The sequence below is a fragment of the Galeopterus variegatus genome, unplaced genomic scaffold (assembly GCF_000696425.1).
Source record: "Galeopterus variegatus unplaced genomic scaffold, G_variegatus-3.0.2 Scaffold310, whole genome shotgun sequence".
In the NCBI taxonomy this organism is placed as follows: domain Eukaryota; kingdom Metazoa; phylum Chordata; class Mammalia; order Dermoptera; family Cynocephalidae; genus Galeopterus; species Galeopterus variegatus.
This window is the reverse complement of record NW_007726421.1, coordinates 316,644-343,926: the sequence shown is the minus strand read 5'-3', so window position 1 is coordinate 343,926 and position 27,283 is coordinate 316,644. Positions and strand designations below refer to the sequence as shown.

The window sequence follows — 27,283 nt, the reverse complement described above, 5'->3', positions numbered from 1 at the left end:
AAGCCACAATGTCTTTTTATGACCTAGTCTTAGAAGTGACATACCATCACATCTGCCCAATATTATTGGTCACACAGACCAACCTTGATACAATGTGAATGGGACCACAGGAGGGCCTGGATACCAGGACGAGAGATCACTGGGGGCAGCTCAGAGCCTGGCTACCACAACCATGTGCATGTCCGCCTTTCTAGAGTCACCTCTATGGGGAACATGCCAGCACCCCAGTCCAATGGTGTGAAAATGGCATTTCTTGGCTCATGCCCCTGTTATGGCACAGGTGCCAAACGCCTGGTACCACTCGGCTCCTAGACTCAGTCCAGCAGCCTGTGCATCAGCCCCACTTTGAGTTTCTATTCCATTTTGATCCAGAAGCATTTACCTTGTTCTGAATTTGTGTCTCTTTTACTTTCCGTTTTTATATTTTATCTTTATTGGAGCAGAGGAGCTGTGTCAAAGCGTTCACACACTTCCTGCTCCACTTGCCTCAAAGCTTCCACTTGTCCACCCTCCAGAAATTAATTGACGCTTTTCGTCTGCTTCTTTCTTACCTGCTTCCCTTGTCTGGTGGTGTATTGGTCAGGATTCTCCAGAGAGGCAGAACTAATAGGACACACACACGTGCGTAGGAGAGGAGACTTATTAGGGGAATTGGCTCACGCCATTATGGAGGCTGAGAAGTCCCACTATAGGCACCTGCAAACTGGAGAAGTGGGGAAGCTGGTAGTGTGGCTCTAATCCAAAGGCCTCAAAACCAGGGAAGCTGCTGGTGTTAAGTCTCAGTCCAAGACTGAAGGCCTGAGAACCTGAGGGGGTGGGGGTGGGAGTTGCTGGTGCAAGTCTCGGAGTCCAAAGGCCAGAGAACCTGAAGTTCTGATGTCCAAGGGCAGGAGAAAAAGACTGTCCCAGCTCCAGAAGAGAGAGTGAACTCTCTTTTCCTCTCCCTTTTTCTTCTGTCTGGGCCCTCAGCTGACTGGATGGTGGCCACCCACACAGGGTGAGGGTAGATCTTCTGAACTCTGTCCGCTGATTCAAATGCCATCTCTTCCAGAAACGCTCTCATAGACACACCCAGATGTAATGTTTTACCAGCTATGTGGGTATCCCTTAATCCAGTCAAGTTGACACCTAAAATTAACAATCACACGTGGGTTAATACTTTTTGGGTTTTTTCCATCATCTTATTCTGGATTTCAGAAGAACCAAGGACACATATAAAAGTATTTAATCAACTATCTTTCTGGATTAACTCTCACACACATAAGTGAGCCTGTTTTTTCTGCTTATTATCCATAATATTGCTACTCAAGCAGCGTCCATATCTTCAGAGAGTGTGAATCAATTTCCCCTAGCATCTACAGGAGGCGTTCATTCGGAAAAGTGGCATACTTTTAGGTTTGCAAGTGAAAAATTCATGTTTCCTTGAAATGTCTTACATTTCTGTAATTAAGAACAAGTTTTCTAAAAACTCCTAGCAACTCTCTCAGCACCCAAAATTTAAAAATGTAAGACTTTTAAAGACATTTTAGTATTTGTTCTTGACTAATGGTATGGTTAGCCAAGTAACAGCTCACGGAAGCAGTGAAAGGCTGTGGTCATCCTCTACATGGACAAGATGTAAGGGTGGCCTCACCAGGGACAGTGACTCCCATCTAAAGAAGCACATTCTGGAGCATTCAATGAGAATCCTCAAGAACCTGGTTCAATGGTTGGTCAACAAGTAGAATCCCATCAACTGCTTCTTCACTGATTGTCAAATGAAAAAGAGATGGTTGGATTTTGTATGCAAACTACACTTAGTTTTTAAACAACATTTTCAAAGATATTTTCTGAAAGACCTGGTCCTACAAATAGACATATCAGCCATTGGACCTAAGGGCTCCATCTACCCCAACATGTGCCTCCACCCACCAGTCTGGAGTGTGAATTTTCTATCATTTGTTGCATTTGTGGAAGTTTTTTGTGTTAAGAGGTATCGGTTCCTGAAAAACGTGTCAGTTATAGGGCAGATTTTTTAAAAATTAGCTCCCTAGTGTGCATGGCACTGTATGAGATTAGCTCAGTTTCAGCTTTCAGAGAGAAAACCCTGCAGCAAGAGGTGACAAAGCAAATGGTGGCCAAGAAGGAACAGGGGAGGGTGAGAGGAGGCCACTGTGGCTAATTCAAGGCTTGCCTACGTCCTAGCTGTGGTGGCTGACATAGAGTTTCACCAGAACAAGGCTAATGAGAAAAACAAGAAAATCATAGAGATTTTTTTAATGAAGTAAAAGCTATGTGTTTTCATTAGAAAGGAGCATCTTTCACTCTTGCTTCCTTTAGTTTTTCATTTTCTTTTCTTATGGAATGTGATGATAGTAAGACCGTAGGTTTGCTGTTGGTTGGTGGGTGGGAGAGTGGCTCAGCTTGTTTGTGTTTAGGGGTGATCATTGCCCTTACATAGAAAAATAGAAATAAGACAATTCTATGCTTGTCTCCATTTAATAACATTTTTATTTCACTGCTCAGCAAAGTTCAAAACATTCGGAACTCTTGGACTAGATAATCTACTGGGTTCTTCCAGTCTCCAAATTACATCAGTCATATCCCCCACCCTTGGACAGAAGAAAAGTGGGGGAGGGGAGGCCAACAAGGGAGGGATGGAAAGACGAAAAAGGTTCCATCTTCCACTCCAAGCTGCAAGACCATCTCTCGCTGGAGCTCAGAGCTGGCCTCTTCTTTAAGTTTCTTAGTTTTTTTAATGCAACTTTATACTGTCACAAAAATATAATTAAGATCATTTACACCAGGGATCAGCAAGCTTTACCTATTAAGGGCCGGATAGTGAATATTTTAGGTTTTGCAGGCCAAGAGGCGAAATCAAGGATATTATGTGGATATCTATATAACAAGACAGAAAACAAATATCCACAAAATTTTTATTGATGAAATATTAACTTTATATATGGACATTGAAATTTAGAGTTTACATAATTTTCACATTACAAAATATTAATTTTCTATTGATTTTTTTTTCAACCATGTAAAATAGAAAAACCATTCTAAACTCATGGGCCACAGAGAAACAGGCAGAGGGTGATATTTGGCCCGTGGGCTGCAGTTGCCAACCCCGTATTTATACAGCTAATTTCAGGAATTACCGTAGTGTGTTTATCACTGGGATTTTACATCCCATCATCGGGGCACAGTGACAGGGTGAGGGAAGGAGATACACAGGCCCCTCCCCCAATGCCTCCATGGCCCACAGAGCCCGTCAATCATGAACTACAGCCGCAGAGCTTCACAATATGACGCCAGATCAGGCCAGCTGGGTTCAGACCCCCCGGTTCTGTTCCTCTCTGCTAGCCTCTCCATATCTCAGTTTTCTCATCTAACAGATGCAACCAAATAAAAGTGTTTACCTGACAGAATCGTTATATGGTATAAAAGAGATAGTCCCTGAGACAAACAGTGCTGAGCACAGGACAATATGTAATCAGAGCTGAGTAACCACTGGTCTCATTACAGTGTTATGGAAGTCCATCCTTATCACGGGAGCCTGTAGAGTCTGTCTATCTCACATGAACGGTGAAGGCCTCTCAGTCCTTCTGGATTCAAAACCCTTTAGGAGAAAAGACAAGGGACCTGGGAGTTCATGATTACAGGTAGAATACATGCCACTCCCTGCACTGCACAACACAGCAAAGCTTTCTTACCATGTTGTCTATTCCCAAACGGACCAGGGAACTCTGACTGCCACCTTCTTTGTCAGAGCCAGTTGTCTGCACACTTGCTGTCATCCAGAAAATAAAAAATGCGTGGCTGGTTTAGATGTCTAGACTAGTGATGTCTCTCTGGACAGGAGCTGAAAGATATCACAGTGAGATTTCTGTGATAACCACATGTGGTGGCAGCAGCTTCTGGGCAGGGCAGGACGGGACACTGCAGGCAGCAGTGGATGGGTGTCATTCCCCTTCACTGGAGGGCCCATTGCCAGGGCTCACGGTTGGTTGCTTAAGGCAGACTTGGGGTGGAGGCAGCCCTGCAAAGACCAGCTCGTGGAGTCTGTCTGGCACGGTTCGGCCTGCACTTGGTCAGCTCTTTTCACACACAAAAACTTTCGCCTCAGGCTATTGGCTGGGCAAAGGGACTGCAGGGTCAATAGTCATAGTGCAAAATCAACAGACCTGCTCAGTAGGGTGTTAACCAGCTGTGAACGGTGCCAGCTTCCCCTTCTGCTAAACCAGGCTGGGCTGGCTGTGGGGGAGGAGAGATTGGAGAGAGGGCAGGGCCCTTTCTCTTTCACCAGCATGCATGGGGACAGGGTATACTGTGCACGCTTCAAGAGGAGAAGGAGGAAATGTCCAAGGTTATTGGGAAATTATTTTCTGGCCTATTATTGAACAATAAAATGTGTGTGCATATTTCTTGGCCAATAAAATTGTACATGCTTAATTAGATCCTTTATTAGGCTTAAGAGTGGAAAGATAATTTTTTACTGCCTGCCAGTTCTGAGGGGATATAAAGAATTGTGAGACACAGTTTCTGCTTGCAGTCTAGTGAAAGTCATAAGCCCTCAGCTCATGAGCATTTCAGGAGCAATGTTAAGTTAATTAATTAGTAATAGCCCACGGTAACAGCCCTCAGTAAGTATCCTATGTCCTCTCCTAAGGGCTTTTCCTGTGCTGACCAATTTGACCCATTTCACAGATGTGGAAACTGAGGCACTAAAGAGTACCTAAAGACACACAGGTGATTTGGCCAAGCTGGAATCTAGACCCGGGAATTCTGCCCCTGGACTGGTGCCCTTAACCTCTGTGCCACGTTGCACAGAGGCAGCGTGCAGGTGATGACGAGGGTGAGGCATGGGCACTATAGGAGTTGAGATGAAGAGAAGAGTGCAAGAGCCGAATGACCAGCATTCCTGGAAGTGCTCTCTGCCCTTGAGTAATGTATTTGATTGGCACCTTTCATTTATAAGTATCAAGTACCATTGGGGTCTCTAACCAATATTTTATTAAACCAATAAAACAAACTGTAGTGTGTCTGTGCTCATGTACAAATAATATTTCGTTAATCAACTAATATACTCAGTGTACTCTAATAATTAATAGTATTACTGTGCTCATGTACAAATAATATTTCGTTAATCAACTAATATACTCAGTGTACTCTAATAATGCTGTTCATAAATACTATTAATAAGCCATTCATTTGAAGTTTAACAAAAATCATTTTCGGTCTCTTACTCTTGCTTTGGCACTGGACAAATGACTTCAGGAGGAAATGTCTGGGAGGAAAATGGCTACTTCAGACTGACTGAAGAAAGGATCACACAGGAGCCTGTACATCCTTTAGCAATGGGATCTTATAGCAAAGAAGGAAAGGGGTGGCCCCCATTGACAATTTACCACATTGAGCACAGGCACTCTGCAGGTACCCTATTGACAGCTTGACCCTCCTCACAAGAACTTTTCAAGATAGATCTTAACATCTTCCATTAAAGATGAGGGAACTTGAAAGGATTAAGTACTTTTCCCAAAGCTCCAGTTAGTAGCTGCAAAGCTGCAAGAAGGTCTTACATAGATAGATCATACATACAGAGTAGGCCCGTGCATCTGTGGCCCATGATTTCTGAACTTCTAAACCTTTTTAGATTCTCTACGATGAAAGCTTATTTTGTATTCTAAGTGGACCCATAAAAAATGAATGTGACTGTTAAAAGAATGATTTTCACAAGTTGAATATTTAATATTCTAAAGTACTAATGAGGGTGGAGAGAAAAGCCATAATATCACTATTAAGAGCTTTTTGCTCATGACAAATGATTTCTTACTCCATTAAGGTATAAGGAAACTAAGAGGTACTTTATTGTTGAAAGAGGAAAAAGCATAAAAATGTTGCTTAAGAAATATCCATCAGTTATGCTCCCTTAATATTTAGTAGCCTTTGGCCATAGTGGTTTTTAAGTGATTTAGCATTTGAATACTAATTGATGGGTTATGTTGCATTAAAGTAACCAAGGTGTTTAAAAAAAATGGGTCTAAAAAAGTGGATCAAAATCAATGAGAATAGAAATATGGCACCTGTATCTTTTAGTCAATTAATCTATTCAAGTTATTAAATTGTTGAAACATAGTTGCAAATTTTAAAAATTATTTAAGGAAAGACAGCATAATTAAGAAAAATTAATACCTTTTACACTTGGGCTATTGTCATCACCGTCCAAAAACACTGAAGTGTCTCATTTCACGTGGCCCTGTGCCAGGTCCTCTGCAGTATCACACAGGCAAGGCAAGTTTCTGGAGCAGCAGCTTAAAAACTGCCAGAAAGCTGCCCTGACTATGATTTTGAGTTAATTTAATCAGGTGGAGCATCTACATGTCAGCAAAATTGTCACATCCTCTGAAGTCCTAGTCAGCTTGACTGTGCAGATGCATAGGGAAGCCATGTTTTGCCAATTTAATTGAGAATGAAAGCTGGAACAATTTTGGAGCAGTTCTACTAATCTGGACATAGAAACACAGCTCTAGATCTGGCTCTGAAGCTTGCCAAGAAGGCAGACCACGTGCACATGGGTGGTATGGTGTAAATGCATGAATAGAGACACAGCAGGTCCTCTAATGACTCTCCATTTAACTGATGACTATGGGATTGCTGGATCATATGGAAGATCTATCTGTAGTTGTTTGAGAAACCTCCATACTGTTTTCCATAATGGCTGTACTAATTTATAGTCCCACCAACAGTGTAAGAGGGTTCCCCTTTCTCCACATCCATGCCAGCATTTGTTATTCTCTTTCTTTTTGATAATGGCCAGTCCAGCTGGGGCGAGATGATATCTCAATGTGTTTTTGATTTGCATTTCCCTGATGATTAGTGGTGTTGATCATTTTTTCATGAGTCTGTTGGCCATTTGTGTATCTTCCTTTAAGAAATGACTGTTCAGCTCCTTTGCCCATTTTTTAATCAATCTCACTGCTGGGTGTACACCCAAAGTAATGGAAATCATAATCTCAAAGGGACACCTGCACTCCCATATTTATCACAGCTCTGTTTACAATAGCCAAGAGTTGGCACCAACCTAAATGTCCATCGACGGGTGGCTAGATAAGGAAAATGTGGTATATAGACACAATGGAATATTACTCTGCCATAAAAAAGAATGAAATTCTTTTTTTTTGTTGTTAAATTTTTATTTTGTCAATATACAATGTATATGATTATTATGGAAAAAAGAATGAAATTCTGCCATTCGCAGCAACATGGATGAACTTAGAGAAAATTATGTTAAGTGAAATAAGCCAAGCACAGAAAGAGAAATGTGGCATGTCCTCCCTCATAAGTGGGAGCTCAAAAAAAGAAATAAATAAAAAAAAGAAAGAAAGGAAGATACAATAATCATAATAATTCTTTGAACTTTCAAAAGGAAAGAATGAAACTGAGGCCACCAGAGGAGGAAAAGGGAGAGGAGGGGGGGGGTTAGCAAGAAATTGGTAAAGGGCCACAAAAATGATTACATTGTGCAATAATAAACATATTAATTATCCTGATTTGAGCATCACATATTACACATAGGTATTGATATTCAATGCTGTACCCCACGGATATGAACAATCAGTTTTGTTTCTAAAAAAAAATTCCAAAAATAGCAGTTGAATTGAAACTTTCATCTTCCAATAATTACAGGAATATGTAACCTACCAAAATCAAGTGAATTGTATTTGTTCATGTCCCCTCAGCCTTTATGAAGGTAAACATTGGCTTGTCTGAGAAGAGCTTGTCCAACAGTTTCAGTTGTACAGAGATGGGATGGACCGCCATCTGAAGTATTGATCATCTTGACAGAAGCCACACAAGCATCTGTGGTAGCCGGTCTCCACGATGGCCTCCTCCAACCCCACCTCCCGATGATCGCACCCTTGTGTGGTCCTGTCCCACGTCTTAGTAATCATGTGTGAATATGGCAGAAACAATAGTATGAGAAGATCACTTCCAAGATTAGGTTATTAAAGACACCACATCATCCACTTTGGTCAATCTCTGTCACTCTCATGGATCACTCACTCTGGGGGAAGCCAGCCCCCTTGTTGCAAGTGACCCTGTGGAGAGAAGTACGTTGTGAGGAAGTGAAGCCTCCTGACAACAGCCCTGTGGGTGAGTTTAGACGTGGGTCTCATGTGCCAGTCGAGCCTTCAGGTGACTGCAGCCCCAGCAGACAGCTTGACTGCAACCTCCTGAGCGATCCTGAGCCAGAATCGTTCAGCTAAGTTGCTTCCATATTCCCAAACCTCACATTGTATGAGATAATAAATATTTGTTGTTTAAGCTGCAAAAATAAATATAAAGAAATAAATAAACAAATAAATAAAATAATAATGTAGTAACTGACTGCTGGATGGACCAAAACTCTCCATATGTTTTATACAACAGGCCAATTGAGGCCCATAGCCTTCTCCCTAGTATACCAGCACACATGTCTGCTACACCAGTGGATTTTATGATTGCCAAGAGTTAGTTGTTTCCACTCTCATTACTGCCAGTTAAACTTATTATTGTAACAAACTAACTTAGTTAAATATTAAATAACAAATTGATTTAATATAAATTTGTTTCTGTAAAAACAAGGCTGGAAGATTTGATCAAATAAAATTGTTAGACAAACTGCTATTCAATTAGGTGTGGCAGAGATAGAATTTAAAAAGTTGGAGAAAAGCATGAATTAATATCTAAAAGGACTCTGTACTCAGATTTTTACACAAACATCTTTAAGCAACTGGCCTGTTTCAAAGAACCAGAACAGGAAATTGTTGATGGTACACTGTGGGTGTGATTTAGCAAGAAAGATACCAGAGAACTCTAGATAGCAGACCCATTCCCAAAGAGAGGACCTGGACCCTATCTCCAAGATTGAAGAATTAGTGTGCATTTGTATTTTTTAGGTTAAAATGTCTAGTGTCCAAGTATCTGTTTGTTTGTTTTTGATTCTTCGCTTAAACTTTTTCAATTAACCCATCAGGTGGTATTGACCTATCAAATAGGGATGCAACCTTAATAAGAAAACAAACCAAACACAAATAAAAACTTACATTACCCCTAGAAGTTCAAGACCCAAACTGAGGGACAATAATAATAATAATAAATCAAGAACTGTGACTTGATGACCAAAAAGGGGGAGCCAAGTCACTGCAGGTGGTGTTGGGAAGCCAGACCCCAGGCAGGAGGGAATTTAGGGGAACTAGGAGGTGACAGGCAGTGCCCCACCCTGCCCTCTGGTGACACCTGAGTGGGTCCTAAGGATTCTTGGAACTGTGAGAGCCACTTGCTGAGATCAGACCTCATGTACTAATCACAGGGAAAGCAATGATACTAAATCTCTGGTACAAAATAAAAGATTTGCCTGAAATTTAAAAAGCTTTTCATTTTCTATGGTCATTAAGACTATGTATAAGCCTGAAGACCTTATTTAAAAACTAGTGACCTGAAGTTCAAGCATCAAGTTGATTTCTTAGTTTTGGGAATGATGTATTTAAAAACTAGTGACCTGAAGTTCAAGCATCAAGTTGATTTCTTAGTTTTGGGAATGATGTAATTGGATACGGACATGGATAAGAATGTACTCTGGTTTTGGAGAGATGCATACAGAAGTATTGGGGTGAAGTGTCATGTTGTCTGCTGTCTACTTTTGAGTGGTTTAGCAGAATTGGATACGGACATGGATAAGAATGTACTCTGGTTTTGGAGAGATGCATACAGAAGTATTCGGGTGAAGTGTCATGTTGTCTGCTGTCTACTTTTGAGTGGTTTAGCAGAAAAAAGTGTGTGTGTGTGTGTGTGTGTGTGTGTGTGTAAGAGAGAGGAGCGGGTGGAACAACAAGTTAGCACTTGGTGAACCTAGATGAAAGGGGATAGGTGTTCACTGCACTGTTTTTCAACTCTTTTAGGGTTTAAAATGTTTATAAAACTTTTAAGTTTAATCAACTAACAATTAGTCTTATGTTCATTTTAATATGTGTTAAAATAGCCAAAGCCTCTAGTTTCGTTTTTGCCATTTCAACCATAGTTGTTCATAATTCATCCTATAGAAAACATCTCAGTCATGGCAGCCGAACAATCACCATTTAGTTCATGTGCCTTAAAATTCTGGCTCTAACCTGGATGTAAATCAATTACCAGCCATCCACTGGATCCACTCATTGATCCATCCAATCAATCCATGAGCATTTATTTGTTCAATACATATCATATGCCAAGGATACCGATGTGAGCAAGACTATATAATTCCTTCTCTCCTGGGACATACAGTCACCAGGGAAAACATGCATGAAACATCTAACTGCAAATGTTCCATGGGAGCATATAGGGAATGGGGTCCGATCTATTCTGGAGGAGATCAACAAACACTTATCTGCTCAAGCTAAGACTGAAAGATTTCCAATAGTGTATTGTGACTCTGACTTTTATTCCAAGAAAAAAACTTAAGCCTGTCTCATCGCCTCCACATACCTTCTCAGGGGTTAGAGGACTATCAGTCTGTCCCTCTTCCTTCTGGCCCAGAGATGCTCAGAATCCAGGTATCGTGTGGCATGTGGAAGGCAGAAGAGTCAGAGATGGTCCTGGCCATTTGAAAACAGTGGCCAGATAGCTCCATGGACACATGAGCACAGGTCCTGGTCCAGATTGGGCTTCCTTGCCCAGCATCGTGTGCCCTCATGTGTAGGACTCCGACTTTTCTTTCCAAGGCCCTGCTGCCTCCTGCAGATGCTGTGTAGGAGCCGCACACTGGTCCCAGGTACTTACACTTTCACAATCAAAAGCCCAGAGGAGTCTTGTCTTTAGGCGACTTTTGCTTGAGTTCAGCAACAAAAGCATCCCAAAGGTGAGGGAACACACAAGTCTGACTACTTTCTTGGAATGACAGAAAAAAAAAATGTTACAAAAAAAAAAAAAAATACATGTGCAAATTAGTGTCTCAAATGATGTAGTGTTCAGAAATCTCTAGAGAATCAGCTCTATCCTACAGAGATTGGGATTGGGGTGAGAGTTTAGGGTAGTGGTTCTCAACCTTGAGCAGGCATCAGAACCACCCAGGGGTGTATCAAAACATTACTGAGACCCAGCCCAGAGTTTTTGATTCCATGAGTGGGGACAGGGTCAATAATTTGCATTTCTGACAAGTTTGCAGGTGCAGCTGATGCTGCCGGTCTGGGAATTCACACTTGAAAACCACTGCTTTAGTAGAATATACTTAAATACGGGATTGAAATGAACAAAAAAAATTTTTTAAATCCAGAATGACAAGATTAATATAATCAAATACAGTAAAAACGAGGTACACTCATCTGACATTTTTCCTCTAAGCAACATCTCACTTCTCTGCTCTATTTCTGTTGATAGATTGCTACACCGTCACATGGCTCCTAATGAATAGTGTTTAATACTCAAAGAACAGAGAAATATGCTTGCTTTCATCCTGTCATTTGGACTTTATTAAGCTGTTTTTAAACAAAACCTTTCTTTTTCCCTCTTCCTAGGGCTGTGTCTGTAAAGACAAAGGACAGTGCTTCTGTGGTAGAGCCAAAGGAGAAAAGGTAAAAACAAAACCTAATACTGCCTCCTTTCACTACGAAGCTCATCAAATAATTCACACCCTTCTTCCATCAGTAGCAGAAAGATCGCCAGTATGTTGTTCCATTCCCCAAATATAATTTTAAAGTAATTGGATATAAACATTAACCTTAAAAAAAAATGCCTTCTAGGAAGCTTCAGATAACTTGTGTAAATACTGGCAATTAAATTACAATTCTCTCGGTCTGTAATGAATAGGTAGCGAGCTAGCGAAAGAGAAAGTTTATGAGAGGCCCCCATTTGTATATACTATTTACAAGGTTGCTAAACATGAGAGGAGAATTGAAAACGACTTGATTCACTCACTTTGACATAAAATAAACAGTGAAACAGGCAGATTTTGTCCTGCAGCATTGGTGCACGAGCGCCCCCTGATGGACGAATTCCGCAGCAGCACCCTAGTTGAGGCAAAAATTACAAGGTTGCTAAACATGAGAGGAGAATTGAAAACGACTTGATTCACTCACTTTGACATAAAACAAACAGTGAAACAGGCAGATTTTGTCCTGCAGCATTGGTGCACGAGCGCCCCCTGGTGGACGAATCCCGCAGCAGCACCCTAGTTGAGGCAAAAATTCAGCAGAGCGCCCGCAGCTCCATAGCAGAATTCGAGAAAAAAAGGAATGCCGTGAAATCTCATTAATTCGCTCCATTAACTTGCAATTTGTGATAATTAAGACAGAGGCAGAACTAAAGTTTTTTCTTTGTTTACAAAACCCTTCCCTCAGAGACCCTAATTAATTGTTTAACAATATTGAAGGATGACAATTTAGAAATATTTTTGAGAACATGTTTTAAATAATTAAGACAGAGGCAGAACTAAAGTTTTTTCTTTGTTTACAAAACCCTTCCCTCAGAGACACTAATTAATTGTTTAACAATATTGAAGGATGACAATTTAGAAATATTTTTGAGAACATGTTTTAAGCTATGCAGAGAAAACAATTTACACATTATTTATATGCTAATTGTAATCATTATTATTATATTTATTTTACAGTAGAACATGTTTTAAGCTATGCAGAGAAAACAATTTACACATTATTTATATGCTAATTGTAATCATTATTATTATATTTATTTTACAGTGTTTTGTAATTCATGTGTAGTTTGATTTGGATTTTTTTCCGAAGCTATGAATGTAGTGTATTCAGATTCACGTTGAAAAGCACCCTCTCTGTGATTCATTTTGCACTCAAGAAGCATTTATTGAGTCCCTGTTACTTACAAGATGCTACTCTAGGATGTGCAAAAGTAACTGAGTAGTAAGAGAGGTCCAGAAAATTCTTTTATTTCTCTTCTTATTGGGTGCTGACTTGATCTTTTTTTTTTTAAATTTGCCAGTTGTGTAACTAAATTGACAGGATAACCAGTGGCCTTTACTATTAAAGAGTAATTCCGGGACCCATATTCATGGGGAGATTATGGGTAGAGCTTTGTCAATGACTGGGCCTAATGTTCTTTGACTAACTTTTACTAGGGACTTTCCCATAATATCATGACTCCTTCTAAAAAATTATTTACCTCACATTTTGTTATGCCAGTGTTGATATCTCTCCTGCATCTCCTACACAAATAGCAGATTGAATTACTAATTCCTGTGTAAGCAAGAAAGGATTGAAACTCATAATCTACATGGTGTTCTTTTCAAGCTACACAGTAATCATGCACACTCCCAAAACACATTCTTGTGCCTTACCCTTGCTCTCCAACCCTCAACAAGCACATTCCACAGCCTTGATTTTCCTAACTGGGCATTCCCCTCAATTCTTGATTCCCTCTCCCTTAAGCTCTGCCTTGCATAGCTCTACCATTAGGGTAAAAGTAAAGTTTCTACAAGACCAAGGGCCAGCTCTTTCAAGCCTGTAGAAAGTGCTAACAGCTGGTAGCTTTCCAGGTACCTATGCACTCAGTACTGAGAGCTAATTATTATTTTTTTTAATCTAAGAAATAAATATGGAAAATGTCCTCATGAAGTCATACAGAAGAAAACACAATGACAGTAGTGTGTTCATTGTTGGACAGTTGCTGTTCTGTGTGTTTGGTTTTAACAGGGGGAGAAAGGCTTTCCTGGACCCCCTGGTTCTCCTGGCCAGAAAGGATTCCCAGGTCCTGAAGGCCTTTTCGGACCACAGGGACCCAAGGTATGTCATCCTGTATGCTTGAAAATCCCCCATCCACCTAACCCTTCTCTATGCTTACCCCCTGGGCTGCTGAGAACCTGGAGAGAATTCCACGTCTTAGCCAACTGGTGGGTGCATGTCAAATTCCTGGTCTCCAGTCTTAGCTGGGTCCTCAGAATTACATCCTATTCCAAGACCATTGCAAATGATTATCATTATCTCCAAGTCCGCTACTCAACGCCACCCCCTCCCGTCCCCCCACTGCACAGTTTCTACACCTGCATCTGCTCCTACCTTCTTTTCTCCTACATGAAAGGATAAGCTGTTTTCACCTTCCATTCCGAGCTGATCCATCCACCTGGACCTGATCACTGGGATTCCCATTAGGACCTTGTTCCAGGAGGTGTCTCTCCTCTCTGCCTGTGCAGTCTAACTTTCCTTTTGATGTTGGCTTTTCTTTCAGTCTCTAAACATGCAAATATTCTCCCATACAAATTCTCTAGATCTTTTGGGTCCTGTAACCACAGGATTGCCATCCTCTCCCTGTTTTCCGTTCTCTATCAAGCTTCCTAAAAGTATAGCTAAGCGCGCTGCCTATAGTTCATCTATTCACTCGTTAGCCAGCAATAATTTGCCTTCTGCCTCCTCTCCTCTGAAAACACTCCTGCAAAGGTCCCGAATGACCTTCAAATGGCCAATGCCAAGTGGATATTTTTGTGTCCTTACTTGACCTGAACCCCTCTGCTTTGTTTTAAACTGTGTGGCTCACTCTCTCCTTGAAACATTTGTCTGTCTTTGCTTCTGGGATCTTCCTTTTCCTGATTCTCTACCTGTCTCCCCAACCTCTCCTTCCTTCATGGATTCCTTTTTCTCAACTGATCCCTTAAACAGCAGGCTCCTAAGGTTCTTAGCAGAGCCTACTGCGCTTCCCACCCATCACACACTTTTATCTGAAAGTCTGTGATACACAAAGGGCTTTGTTTAAATAAATACCCTAGAGGATTTACCAAATAGCTGCATAACCACCAGATTTGCTGATTGTCCTTTCCTGCTGTGGACATGAGCTGGACTTAAGCCCGGGCTCTCACGCACTCACGCGTTCCCTCCCCTGCCTCCTAGCCTCCAGCAAGCTGTGAACTAACTCACAAGTTACAGAGGATGGTAGGATTGTAGAATAACTAAGTGGTCATCGAAGACAACACACTGTGTATTTGCTCTGCACCAGACACTGGGCTGTTCATTCCTCCCTGAATCTCACTCCCACAAGACTGCCCCCACTTCAGACACCAATCACAAAATGTGAGTCCCTGGGTCACCCACATTTCTGTCTGAGTTGGCTGCAATTTGAGGGTTCCCATGCACCCCTCTTCAGGCTTGATATTTTGTTATCATAGCTCGCAGGATTCAGGGAAACACTTACTCTTGTTGACAGGTTGATTATAAAGGATATGATAAAGGATATAGATGAACAGCCACACAAAGAGGTGCATGGGGCGAGGTCTGGAAGGGTCCCAAATGCAAAGCTTTTGTCTTCATGGAGTTGGGCAGCACCAGCCTCCCGGAACACAAATGTGCCCACCAACCTGGAAGCTCTCCAGACTCCATACTTTAGGGATTCTTATGGAAGCTTCCTCACATAGGCATAAGTTATTAACTCAGTCTCTAGCCCCTCCCCTTTCTGGAGGATGAGGGTGGGGCTGAAATTTCCAAACTTATCATGGCCTGGTCTTTCTGGTGACCAATCCCATCCAGGAGTCCACCAGAAGTCAACCCATTAGAACAAAAGACATTCCTATAGCCCAGGAAATTCCAAAGGATCAGGAGTTCTGTGCCAGGAACCAGGGCCAAAGACCAAGTATTAGAAGAAAATATGCTCCTAGCACCACTACCACTCAGTATATTAGAAGGGTTTTAGGAGCTCTGTGCTGGGAACCAAGGACAGAGACCAAATATATGTTTCTTGTTATGTCATATAGGTGATGCCTTAACCCATTTCCTATAACCAAAGAAACTAAATCCACACCTACAGCTCACAGTACAAATGCAAATGCTATTTTTTCCTATTTTTAAAAATGTAATTGAAACATTGATTGTACGTATTTATGGCGTACAGAGTTATATTTCAATACATTTATACAGTGTGTAGTGATCAAATCAGGGTAGCTAGCAAATTCATCATCACAAACATTTATCATTTTTTTGTGATGAGAACACTTCAGCTCCTCTCTTTTAGCCACTTGTCAACATACAATAGATTATTGTTAATTATAGATGCCCGGCTCTACTGTACACCAACAGAACTTACGTTTCCGATCTAGCTGTAATTTTGTGCCCATTAACCAATCTCTCTCTATCCCCCATACTGCCTGCCTCTGGTAACCACAGTTCTACTTTCTACTTCTAAAGTTCAACTTTTATTATTATTATTATTAGCTTCCACCTGTGAGTGGGAACACATGGTATTTCTCGTTCTGTGCTTGGCTTACTTCACTTAACATGATATTTTCCAAGCTCATTTTGCTGCGAATGGCAGAATTTCATTCTTTCTTATGGCTGAGCAGTATTTCATTGTGTATATATGCCACATTTTTTAAATTCAATCACCCATCGATGGACATTTAGGTTGGTTCAAAATCCTGGCCATTGTGAATGGAGCTGCAATAAACGTGAAAGTGCAGGTGTCCCTTTGACGTGTTGATTTCCTTCCTGTTTGGTGTGTAGCCATTGGAGAGATTGCTGGATTGTGCGGTAGTTCTAGTTGTTTGAGAAGCCTCCATACTGCTTTTCATAAAATGCTTGCATCTGTCTACAATCCACCAACAAGGCACAAGAGTTCCCTTGCAAAAACTATTTTGCTATTTCCCAGGAATTCTACTGCATCTGTTCTACATTTGTCATGTTCATGTATGTGTTCTTTTTCTCCATTTCTCCTTCTTCTGATCCTAATTTTGAAAAAGTCATTCAGGTTCTGGGCAGGGCCTAAACATTCCGCTGCCTCCCTCCAGGGCCTGGTCTAGGGTTTTTCTGCATTTCTCTGGTAGAATGAGTTGACCACTTCAGCCCTGGACTCAGAGCAGACTAATGCCAACCCCTGTCTTTTTATTTTGTTCTCTATACCCTGCTCTGTTTGTTTCCTTCCACACTTCTTTAGAGAAGCAGCAATCAATTAAAATAATAGTTGTGAACACATGGTACTTAATACAGATTGTGTGATGTGAGAATATTCTATAAAATTAATCCAGAAAATCTGTATGTCATGTTGTCATAGATTCATATTTTAAAGCACAGCTTACAGGTACAGCCACAAAAGATGATTTGACCAAAAACAGACAATTAGAGAATATTAAAAACTGACCAAAAAGATTTCTCAGATTTATGAAGCACCTATCTTAAATATTTTCTGCATGACAAAATTTACAATGGGAAATAAAACCTACAAGTCACTCTTGTGCCTTCTGCATAACACAAGCAGCAACTTGCAGAGGGAAGGAATGGCCTTGAATATGATCACACACCCCGGAATTCCACCTCCGATAGAAAAGGTTGACTTTGGCCTTGACAGTCCAATCTCAGAAGAGTCTGTAACAACCCTTTCTCAAATAATCAAAAATACCAAAACGTACTGAAACTCTCTGGAACGATAGAAACAGCTTTTGGACAATGGAACTTTCACACCAAATGGCCTAGTTAATTTAAAACAGTCTCCATTTAAGAAGTCTCCGTTTCTTATACTTTAAGAAACGGGGCCTCAAATTTTATTCATTTTGTGCCCTAAGCAAGTTTATCTCTGGTTCAGGCAGTTCTTAGTTTGCTATTTATTTACTTATGCATGTCAAGCACATTTTGTTAATAAAGTGTTTCTCATGCACAGAAATGTTGGCTGTCATTCTTGTCTGCCCCTGTAATTGTGTCATGTGTCCTTATCAGGCCTCAGCAGCTATTTGGCTTATGCGGTGCTTTTATAACAGCACTTCACAGACTTTAATGTGCACAAGAATCACCATCGAATCTAGTATCTGGGAGGTGGAGGAGATCTGATCTTCTGCATTTCTCACAAGCTCCCAGGGATGCAGATGTTGCAGGCTCCAAACACCACATTGTATAGCAAGGGTTTGAATGAATTTTTGTTTGTCCTTTCTGATAAATATTTTAGCTCTAATGAAACAAGGAAGTAATTAAACCTTATTAACCATGAAGTAATCACAAGAGCAAAACAGCTTGGTATATGAGTAAGACTGAGACCTTTAATGTATGGGTTTCTTACTACCAAATAATTTTCATAGTGCTCACCTTTTCTTTTTTTGCTTGGATCTAGGGCTCTCCAGGACTTCCAGGACTCACTGGTCCCAAAGGTGTAAGGGTTAGTAGTCCAACCAGTTCATCCCAATGGTTTGATGAATATTCTGCTTCTTTTAAAAAGATCAAATTTGCACTGTAAAAGTTATACAAATGTCAGAAAGGAGTACATTGTATATGATTCTGTAGATGAAATTCAAGAACAGATAGAAGTCAAAATAGTGGTTAGTATGTTAGGGGCAGGTGTTGATTGACTGGGAAAGGGCATGGGGGAAGCTTCTGGGATGAAAGAGATGCTACGTCCAGATGGGGTGGCAGTAATACAAAAGTGAACCTCAGTAACCATTCGGCAAGCTGTTCACAGAAGTTTGGAGCACTTTACTCTTATGCAAGTTATACCTTAAAAGTCTACCCCCAAGAGCCAAAAACAACCCTAAAGATTCCTTTTTATATAATTATTAGATTTACAAAGGGTTGTCAAACCTTTTTTGTGTGTTTGTTTTTCAAGCCTGTTTTAGCTATTCCCAGGTATAGTTGCAGATAGAGAGTATTGCAATGGTAAATAATTTTATGTTTATGGGTTAAACATGTTTAATGTGTTTTTCTTGTCACCCCTACTCTTTTCTATGTCTTCAGGGAATAACTGGATTGCCAGGATTTTCAGGTCCTCCTGGACTTCCAGTAAGTAATGGGAAAAATATGTAGCTGGAAAAAGTAAAAGGAAGCTCATTTTAGTAAAGATATTGAAACGGTAGCACAAGAAAATGTGTTCTGATTCATTTGTCACATGAAGAAAATGGCACTGTTAAAATAGCATAATGTATTAGAGTAGGGATTTGTAGGACATAAGGTCAAATTGTATTTCTGGAAATACAAACAGAAAGAATAGAATAGAATAGGATAGAGTAAAATAAAACAGTGGAATAGAATAGAACATTCTGTGTAATTTTGTAAAGTAATAAAACACTTACCCCTGCACATATTTTCCTCTTCTCTTTCCCTTCCTTTCTCCCAGCTAAAGCAGCATGTTAAGGGGCTTCATTTTATATAGGCCTTTTGTTTTCTCTAAAACATCCACATATCACCTAAGTCTTCATTTTAATTAGCCTGTTTTGTTTGTTATGTTATTTAAATTATATCCAAAATGATGATTCAAACTTACTACTTAACTATTTAAACAACCATTTATATTCCAATAGCTCTTTGAATTAGCCCATCTTTTCCTTGGGTTCCTTGCTGTGTCCTGGTCCTGAGCCCTGTGATTATGCCTCTGCCTTGAGACATGCTCTTCTTTCAGGGCACCCCGGGCAATACGGGGCCTGATGCACCTGCTGGTTTTCCAGGATGCAATGGTTCTAAGGTATGTACTTTTCACACAGACGATGGTTCATAAATGCTTTGCTGAATGAATAAATCAAGGTGAGTTAGCAGTGAGATGGGAGAGGCTTTCCTTGAAACATTCTTTTATCTAATATCAACACTATGTGTTTTCAGGGCAGAAATATGATTTTTGAACCAAGAACCTTCCTGATTCCTTCCTCTTTATTCTTTGCTTTCTAATTGTATTTTAAGGATATTCTTACATATTATCCCACGGAAAGATAACTGGGGGCTCCATTGGTTATTTTCATCTGAGGTTGTGTATATAAATTAGAAACCAAAGCATGGAGTGTAAAATTAGTCTGGGGGGAGAATGACCGAGGTTTTTGATGCTCAGTCTCCTCCTTTTGTTTCCTAACTGAGCTCTCCTTTCCCCCAGAATGGTGGCCATGAATGAACTAATTACTTAAGTTTCAAGGAAGCAGCAATTAAAAAGTTCTTGGCACAATTAGATTTTGCCATTTATGCACAATTTGAGAAACACTAGATTCTAATCCAGTTTTCAATTAAGATAATGATTTTCTGGCCTTCAGCCTCATGACCCAGTAGCCATAAGAAATTTGGGTTACTTTGTCTAGATTTACCACCGCAAGGTTGGTAAAGAAAGTAACAGGGAAAATATCTGAATAGGCTTTTCTGAGACAACTAAGAATAATGACAAACTCCTTGTGTCTTCCAGGGGGAGCGAGGGTTTCCAGGACTTCCAGGGACACCAGGCTACCCAGGGATCCCGGTAGGATTGCATTTCTAACTCCCCAGCAAAGACATAAAGTATGAATAAAAGTAACCTGCTCCATAAGGCCATATACATGAATCTGGCATGATTTAGGGGAAGTCTGGGGCAACCAATAGTTGACATGCAACTATCCCCTAATCATTACGGAATGAATGAATAAATGCATTGCTAGTTCAGGGTTAGACTTTGAGGCTTTGTTTTGCCTTTGAGACATCCAAGTAGAGAATCACTCTGAGGAGAAACTTGTGGTGACTTAAGAGTGACAGAGAGAACGGGGACTTAGAAGGGAGCCTTAGCTCCACAGGTAATGTCTAAGTCAAGGAGGATGCCCTATAAAGGAAGAGTGGCCCTGGTGGGAGAAAGGAAACCAGAGTGGTGCATTAGAATCCCAGAAACGATATATTTCAGTAGAAGGGAGTGGCAGACGGCAGTCTAAAGCTGCTGGGAAGTCCAGTAAGATGAAGACTGATGTTTTGCCATTTGTTTTAGCAACATCAACGTTGTTGCTAATCTTAGGAAGGGACACTTCCATGGCAGGATGCAGGCAGGAGGCAGATTTAGAACTGAGGAGTGAACGGAATGGGAAGTTTGCAGGTGAGACGAGGGAGAGACAGGGCAGTGTGAATGAAGATGAAGGAGAGACTTTGTTTGTTTGCTTAAATGGGAGACACTTGAGCACATTAAAAGCCGGTAGGAAGTATACATGAGGCAGAATAACAGGGAAAAGGAGGAAATAGGAGTGTTTGTGCTTGATTTACCTCCACTTGTTCATAAGCTGCTTTTTTCCTAGGGTGCTGCTGGTTTGAAAGGACAAAAGGTAAGTCATTTGTGGAATATAGTTATTGAAAATCTCTAATCATACATACAAAAAGAACTTCTATTAAATAGCGAGATATGTCATTATAAATCAAATTTCATAATACAGACATTATTAATTCAGAAATCATAATAATTGGGTCATGATATTTATTCCTGTTAAATGGCTCTTTCTGGCTCTCATCATCAGTGGGTCTTAAGGATACAGGTTTTATATCATCCTTTAAGGAAATAGGGTCTAGGAGATGAGACCTGACCTCATGCCCAGGGCCCCACACTCTAGGTCAGGAATTGCCACTACTTTTGGTGTCAAGGGAGATGATTTGTTATCCCTGTATCTTTCTTCCTTCCGCAGTAAATTGTCAATTTTAGAAAATATGAAAATCCTTTGATTTCTTCAGAATGGAATAACTACAAAGTCCTAAATAATAAATAGTTATCTAAGTATATATCCCCCAAAGCACTTTTATCCTTGAAGAAGTGTGACCCTCAATAAGCATTTAAGGGGAGTTTTAAAATATAACATTGATTGTGTTTGATGAAATTCTTCATTTTTAAGGGTGTTCCTGCTAAAGGAGACGATATAGAATTTAATGGAAAAGGTGACCCTGGATTGCCAGGAATTCCAGGATCCCAGGTACAGCACTTTGGAGAAGATCTCCATCATTTGCAACCTCACTCTCTCTCTCCCCCTCTCTCCCCATCTCTCTTTTCCCTCTGTATGTCTTTCTCACTCTCTTAGGACCATTTTAAATAGACATTCATATTTAATCTATTTAAATGTGCCTCTTTTATTCTAAAGCATTCACCTTCTTACAAGAAACTGATATTCAAAGATGATTTTGTATGCATGCCTTTTAATCTCTTCTTAAGTCTCAGTTGTCCGAGCTTTCCTGAAAGTAAGAAGTCTTTAAGAAATAGTTAATCTGCATTTGTTGAAATCAGGGATGAGTTTGTATCACACATTGAATATAATTTAAAACTGTAATATGAAATAGCCCGATTTTTACTTTTGCCAACGTCTATTTCTAGGCTCTAGGGATACAGCAGGACACAAATCAGCCAAAAAAAATAGTTTTAAAAAATTCTCACCCTCACCTAGTGGGGGAAACAGAAAAAAGTATGAATTAGTACCTCTGTGGTATGTTAGATAGTAATGAATGCCAGAAGAAAAATAATGCCGGGAAGGGGGATTGGAAGGGTTGGAAGTTGTGATACGACTTTGGATAGACTGGGAAGGCCTTACAGAAAGGATGACCATTGCATACAGGTAAGAAAAGGAAGAGGAAGTGAGTCATGTAGCTATCTTGGGAAAGAGGATTCTAGACAGAGGGAGAGCAGGTGGAAGCCCCTTCGGTAGGAGCATGCTTGACCAAAACACAGAAAGACAAAAAGAGAGAGAGAAGCAAAATTTTGAAAACTTCTAAAAGAAAGCAGCTGCCCTGGCCATTTTCCTGGAAGTGACATCATCAGGAGAGTCCCAGCAGCCTGTCACACATGGCAACATACTTTTCGGTATTTATCATAATTAGCTGCAGTCACTTGGAAGGGAGGTGTTATGCTCTTCTGATTTTATTAAAATATTTTAATGCACTTAGTTAGTGGACATTGTTCTTAAGTGAGAAGTATATCTAAACTTACTCCTACTCTTCTTTTAATTTAAAGGGTTTGCCAGGCCCTCCGGGTTTTCCTGGGCCTCTTGGCCCACCTGGCCCTCCAGGACTCTTTGTGAGTATGAAGTCACCATTGCTACAGACACTGGAAACTAAAAAGTTATTTATAGCAAAAAGTTTTTAAAAAGTTTTCTGGCTGGGTGCGTTTCCTACTGTAATTTAAATTTGTGGATTTCTCTAGGGCTTTCCAGGAGCCATGGGACCTACAGGACCTAAGGTAGATTACAATCACATGTTGCATCAGCCAGAACACCATAACCAATGCAAAAGCCAAACCTGGCCTATTTCTTCACATGGGTCACTGGAGGGCACCTCTCTGGAGCTCACGAGGATTCCCAGCAGGAAAGGGAACATGGCTGGCAGCTCTTACCTCTCTTCTCCCGGCACTTCAGTAACTCAATGCCTGATACAGGGTCTTAATTCAATTATAAGGAGCTCCTTATGAAGGAAAAAGGCAAAGATTTCTAATCCACAGGTTTTCCATTTCTGATAATCCTACTGGTCACCCAACACTTTATCCTATAAATTTTTGTAGTGGGCTGCTTTGCAAAACCCACTTGAGTGTATGCTAGTAAATAAAAGGTGGTTGTTTCTGTGCTCATTAAGGTGAGTCATTCATGCGTTTCTATTAAAAAGGTTAATTGTTAGTTTAAGGATAAAAATGTTGCGTGAGGCTGAGCTCTACCAGGAAATGCGTACTAAGCACAGTATCTCTTTCTATTAGGGGCCCTTGTGTGTTGGGCACTTTGCAAGGTGTTTTCACATTTATTATTTCATTGATGCATGAAAGTGCACATGCAAACACACATATACACACACACAGAGGTGGATAGGTTCAGGTTAAATGAGTTGTTTGATAGACAGTGAATGGTAAATCTGAGGTTTAAATTCTTGATTCCGGGCCGGCCCGGTGGTGCACTGCTACAGTGCGCCGCTTGGGAGCGCAGCGGCGCTCCCGCCGAGGGTTCAGATCCCACATGCAGACCAGGTATGTTAGATAGTAATGAATGCCAGAAGAAAAATAATGCCGGGAAGGGGGATTGGAAGGGTTGGAAGTTGTGATACGACTTTGGATAGACTGGGAAGGCCTTACAGAAAGGATGACCATTGCATACAGGTAAGAAAAGGAAGAGGAAGTGAGTCATGTAGCTATCTTGGGAAAGAGGATTCTAGACAGAGGGAGAGCAGGTGGAAGCCCCTTCGGTAGGAGCATGCTTGACCAAAACACAGAAAGACAAAAAGAGAGAGAGAAGCAAAATTTTGAAAACTTCTAAAAGAAAGCAGCTGCCCTGGCCATTTTCCTGGAAGTGACATCATCAGGAGAGTCCCAGCAGCCTGTCACACATGGCAACATACTTTTCGGTATTTATCATAATTAGCTGCAGTCACTTGGAAGGGAGGTGTTATGCTCTTCTGATTTTATTAAAATATTTTAATGCACTTAGTTAGTGGACATTGTTCTTAAGTGAGAAGTATATCTAAACTTACTCCTACTCTTCTTTTAATTTAAAGGGTTTGCCAGGCCCTCCGGGTTTTCCTGGGCCTCTTGGCCCACCTGGCCCTCCAGGACTCTTTGTGAGTATGAAGTCACCATTGCTACAGACACTGGAAACTAAAAAGTTATTTATAGCAAAAAGTTTTTAAAAAGTTTTCTGGCTGGGTGCGTTTCCTACTGTAATTTAAATTTGTGGATTTCTCTAGGGCTTTCCAGGAGCCATGGGACCTACAGGACCTAAGGTAGATTACAATCACATGTTGCATCAGCCAGAACACCATAACCAATGCAAAAGCCAAACCTGGCCTATTTCTTCACATGGGTCACTGGAGGGCACCTCTCTGGAGCTCACGAGGATTCCCAGCAGGAAAGGGAACATGGCTGGCAGCTCTTACCTCTCTTCTCCCGGCACTTCAGTAACTCAATGCCTGATACAGGGTCTTAATTCAATTATAAGGAGCTCCTTATGAAGGAAAAAGGCAAAGATTTCTAATCCACAGGTTTTCCATTTCTGATAATCCTACTGGTCACCCAACACTTTATCCTATAAATTTTTGTAGTGGGCTGCTTTGCAAAACCCACTTGAGTGTATGCTAGTAAATAAAAGGTGGTTGTTTCTGTGCTCATTAAGGTGAGTCATTCATGCGTTTCTATTAAAAAGGTTAATTGTTAGTTTAAGGATAAAAATGTTGCGTGAGGCTGAGCTCTACCAGGAAATGCGTACTAAGCACAGTATCTCTTTCTATTAGGGGCCCTTGTGTGTTGGGCACTTTGCAAGGTGTTTTCACATTTATTATTTCATTGATGCATGAAAGTGCACATGCAAACACACATATACACACACACAGAGGTGGATAGGTTCAGGTTAAATGAGTTGTTTGATAGACAGTGAATGGTAAATCTGAGGTTTAAATTCTTGATTCCGGGCCGGCCCGGTGGTGCACTGCTACAGTGCGCCGCTTGGGAGCGCAGCGGCGCTCCCGCCGAGGGTTCAGATCCCACATGCAGACCAGTTCCTGCTCACTGGCTGAGCGAAGTGCGGGCGCAGCACCGAGGGTTGCGATCCCGTTGCCGGTCCCGGTCCGGTACGGGCTCGACACTGAGGGTTGCGATCCGTTGCTGGACACGAAAAAAGACAAAAAAAGGGAAAAATAAATAAATAAATTCTTGATTCCTCTACAGGCTAATAGGGGAGATAATCTGCATACACAAGAGCACAAAAGCAAGGAGATATGGGTTAAAATGATGGATTGGCCATTCTTACTGAAGGGAAACTTCACGTTAGGCTTATTTCATGTGACTAAGTTACTAATGAGGTCAGGTTGCTAGCGAATGCTATTCTTAGCTTCTCTATTAAGTTTTGAATTTCAGAATCCTGAAGTTAAGCCACCCATCCCTCTTATTTTTAAGATAAGAATATAAAGGTATGAGGAAGTTAAGCAGCCAGCCAGTGGATCAAAGCTAACTGGTGACTGAGCCAGAAAAATGTCCTCTGAGCTGGGCTCCTTTCCCTAACCAGTACCCCTTTAAGCCATTGTTTACCATACTAAGTAAATCTCTGACATTTTCTGCCCCTTAAGATCTCCACCTTTAAAAGAAACACATTCCTGCTCTACTCTAAGAAATACCCAAAATAACTTTATTAATTCTAAAATTAAATTTAAACTATAAATGTTTGGTTGCAAATATTGGAACTTTAATGGGTGTAGACTATTTATTTCTACTTATTTTTAAAAAATAATTTTGTTTTCTGTTTTCTTATAGGGTCACATGGGCGATAATGTGATAGGACCAAAAGGAGAGCAGGTAATTTAAATACTATGGTTTATTAGTGGGCAACATAGTTTAAGTTCCATAGCATGTCAGCCGATACAATCTATTCACTAGCCAACTTGAAATTAATGCATTTTCATTTGCTCTGTCTTCTTGCATAAGAGCTAAAGGGAAAAAGTACATCTTTCAAACATAATAGAGGTGACATGTTGATCATGTTTAGTTTCTCATTCCTGGGTGTATTTGTCCTTAGGGTGTGAAAGGATTAACAGGACCCCCTGGACCACCAGGAACAGTTATTGTGACACTTACTGGCCCAGACAACAGAACGGTAACTCTGCAATTCTGTTATTAGGGTTGCGGTATCTTCTCGTTTCTGGGACAAAGTCCCTGGGATCCCCTACCTCTTTTACAAGCTCTGTCATCTGAGCCCAGCTCAGCCCAGTCCCCTGGGCCAGCCTGAACTCCAGGCCTTCTTCCTTCCCCGTCCTCCACTCGTGAGCCCAGAGATATTAGATGGGGAGGATCTGAGGCAAGTTTCTTCCAAGATTCATGAAGGTAGAGCCCGAGTATGTTGGTTTTCTCTCTGGTTTCTCCATTTCTTCTCATTGTCCCCCACACAGAGTGGGTCTTCAGTGAGTGTTTTTGAATAAATGATAACACGATGGTGTGTGGCTCTGATCAAACTGGATGGTCCTGATCTGAAGGTATGGGCGAAGAGGGTGTCGTAATGGAATGGGACATTTTCTACCTGTGATTGCAACCCCAAGGACATTGTGGCCCCCACTCATCACCAACGACACTATGACCCTCATTTTGACATTAACGTTTGCTTTTTGCTCCTGTAGTGGGGTGGCTAGGGGGACCAGAGTATAGGACTGAATTGAATTTTCAGAAGAAGTGGATCTGCACTATGACACGCCAGTCCTAGACACTAGAGTGATCCTGGGATTCCTGGGAGGGGCACAGAGCAAGTGAGGGGGTAGCTAACAATTTTCTTGTGGATTAGCTAAGAAATAAACACAAACCATCCTTCTCTTTTTAAACTTATAATTAACTGCTTAAAATAATAGCTTGATGGAGATATAATTCGTATACTATCAAATACACCCTTTTAAAACGTACAGTTCATGGGTTATAGTTATAATTAATTTTTAAGAACTTTAAGATATAATTCACATACCATGAAATGTGCTCATTTAGTGTACAATTAAATGGCTTTTAGTGTATTCACAGAGTTGTAAAACCATCACCACAGTCAATTTTAGAACATTTTCATTATGCCAGAAAGCAACCCCTTAGCCATTATCCACCCAATGTAACTAATTTTTAGTGATAAAAATGATCAAAAAAAAAAAAAAAAAAAAACTAAAAAAAAAAAAAAAAA

At 40.7% G+C, this 27,283-nt stretch overlaps 1 protein-coding gene across 1 annotated transcript in view; it reads left to right on the top strand.

The window, feature by feature from the left end:
- Positions 1-27,283, top strand: part of COL4A3 (collagen, type IV, alpha 3 (Goodpasture antigen)) — a 136,020-nt gene that overhangs the window by 49,960 nt on the left and 58,777 nt on the right. The window contains exons 2-13 of the mRNA XM_008567333.1: positions 11,509-11,567; positions 13,659-13,748; positions 18,043-18,087; positions 18,660-18,704; positions 19,321-19,383; positions 20,083-20,136; positions 20,930-20,956; positions 21,515-21,592; positions 22,621-22,683; positions 22,810-22,845; positions 25,888-25,929; positions 26,150-26,227. Coding sequence (XP_008565555.1) covers positions 11,509-11,567; positions 13,659-13,748; positions 18,043-18,087; positions 18,660-18,704; positions 19,321-19,383; positions 20,083-20,136; positions 20,930-20,956; positions 21,515-21,592; positions 22,621-22,683; positions 22,810-22,845; positions 25,888-25,929; positions 26,150-26,227 — 680 coding nt within the window. The remainder of the gene's footprint in view (positions 1-11,508; positions 11,568-13,658; positions 13,749-18,042; positions 18,088-18,659; positions 18,705-19,320; positions 19,384-20,082; positions 20,137-20,929; positions 20,957-21,514; positions 21,593-22,620; positions 22,684-22,809; positions 22,846-25,887; positions 25,930-26,149; positions 26,228-27,283) is intronic.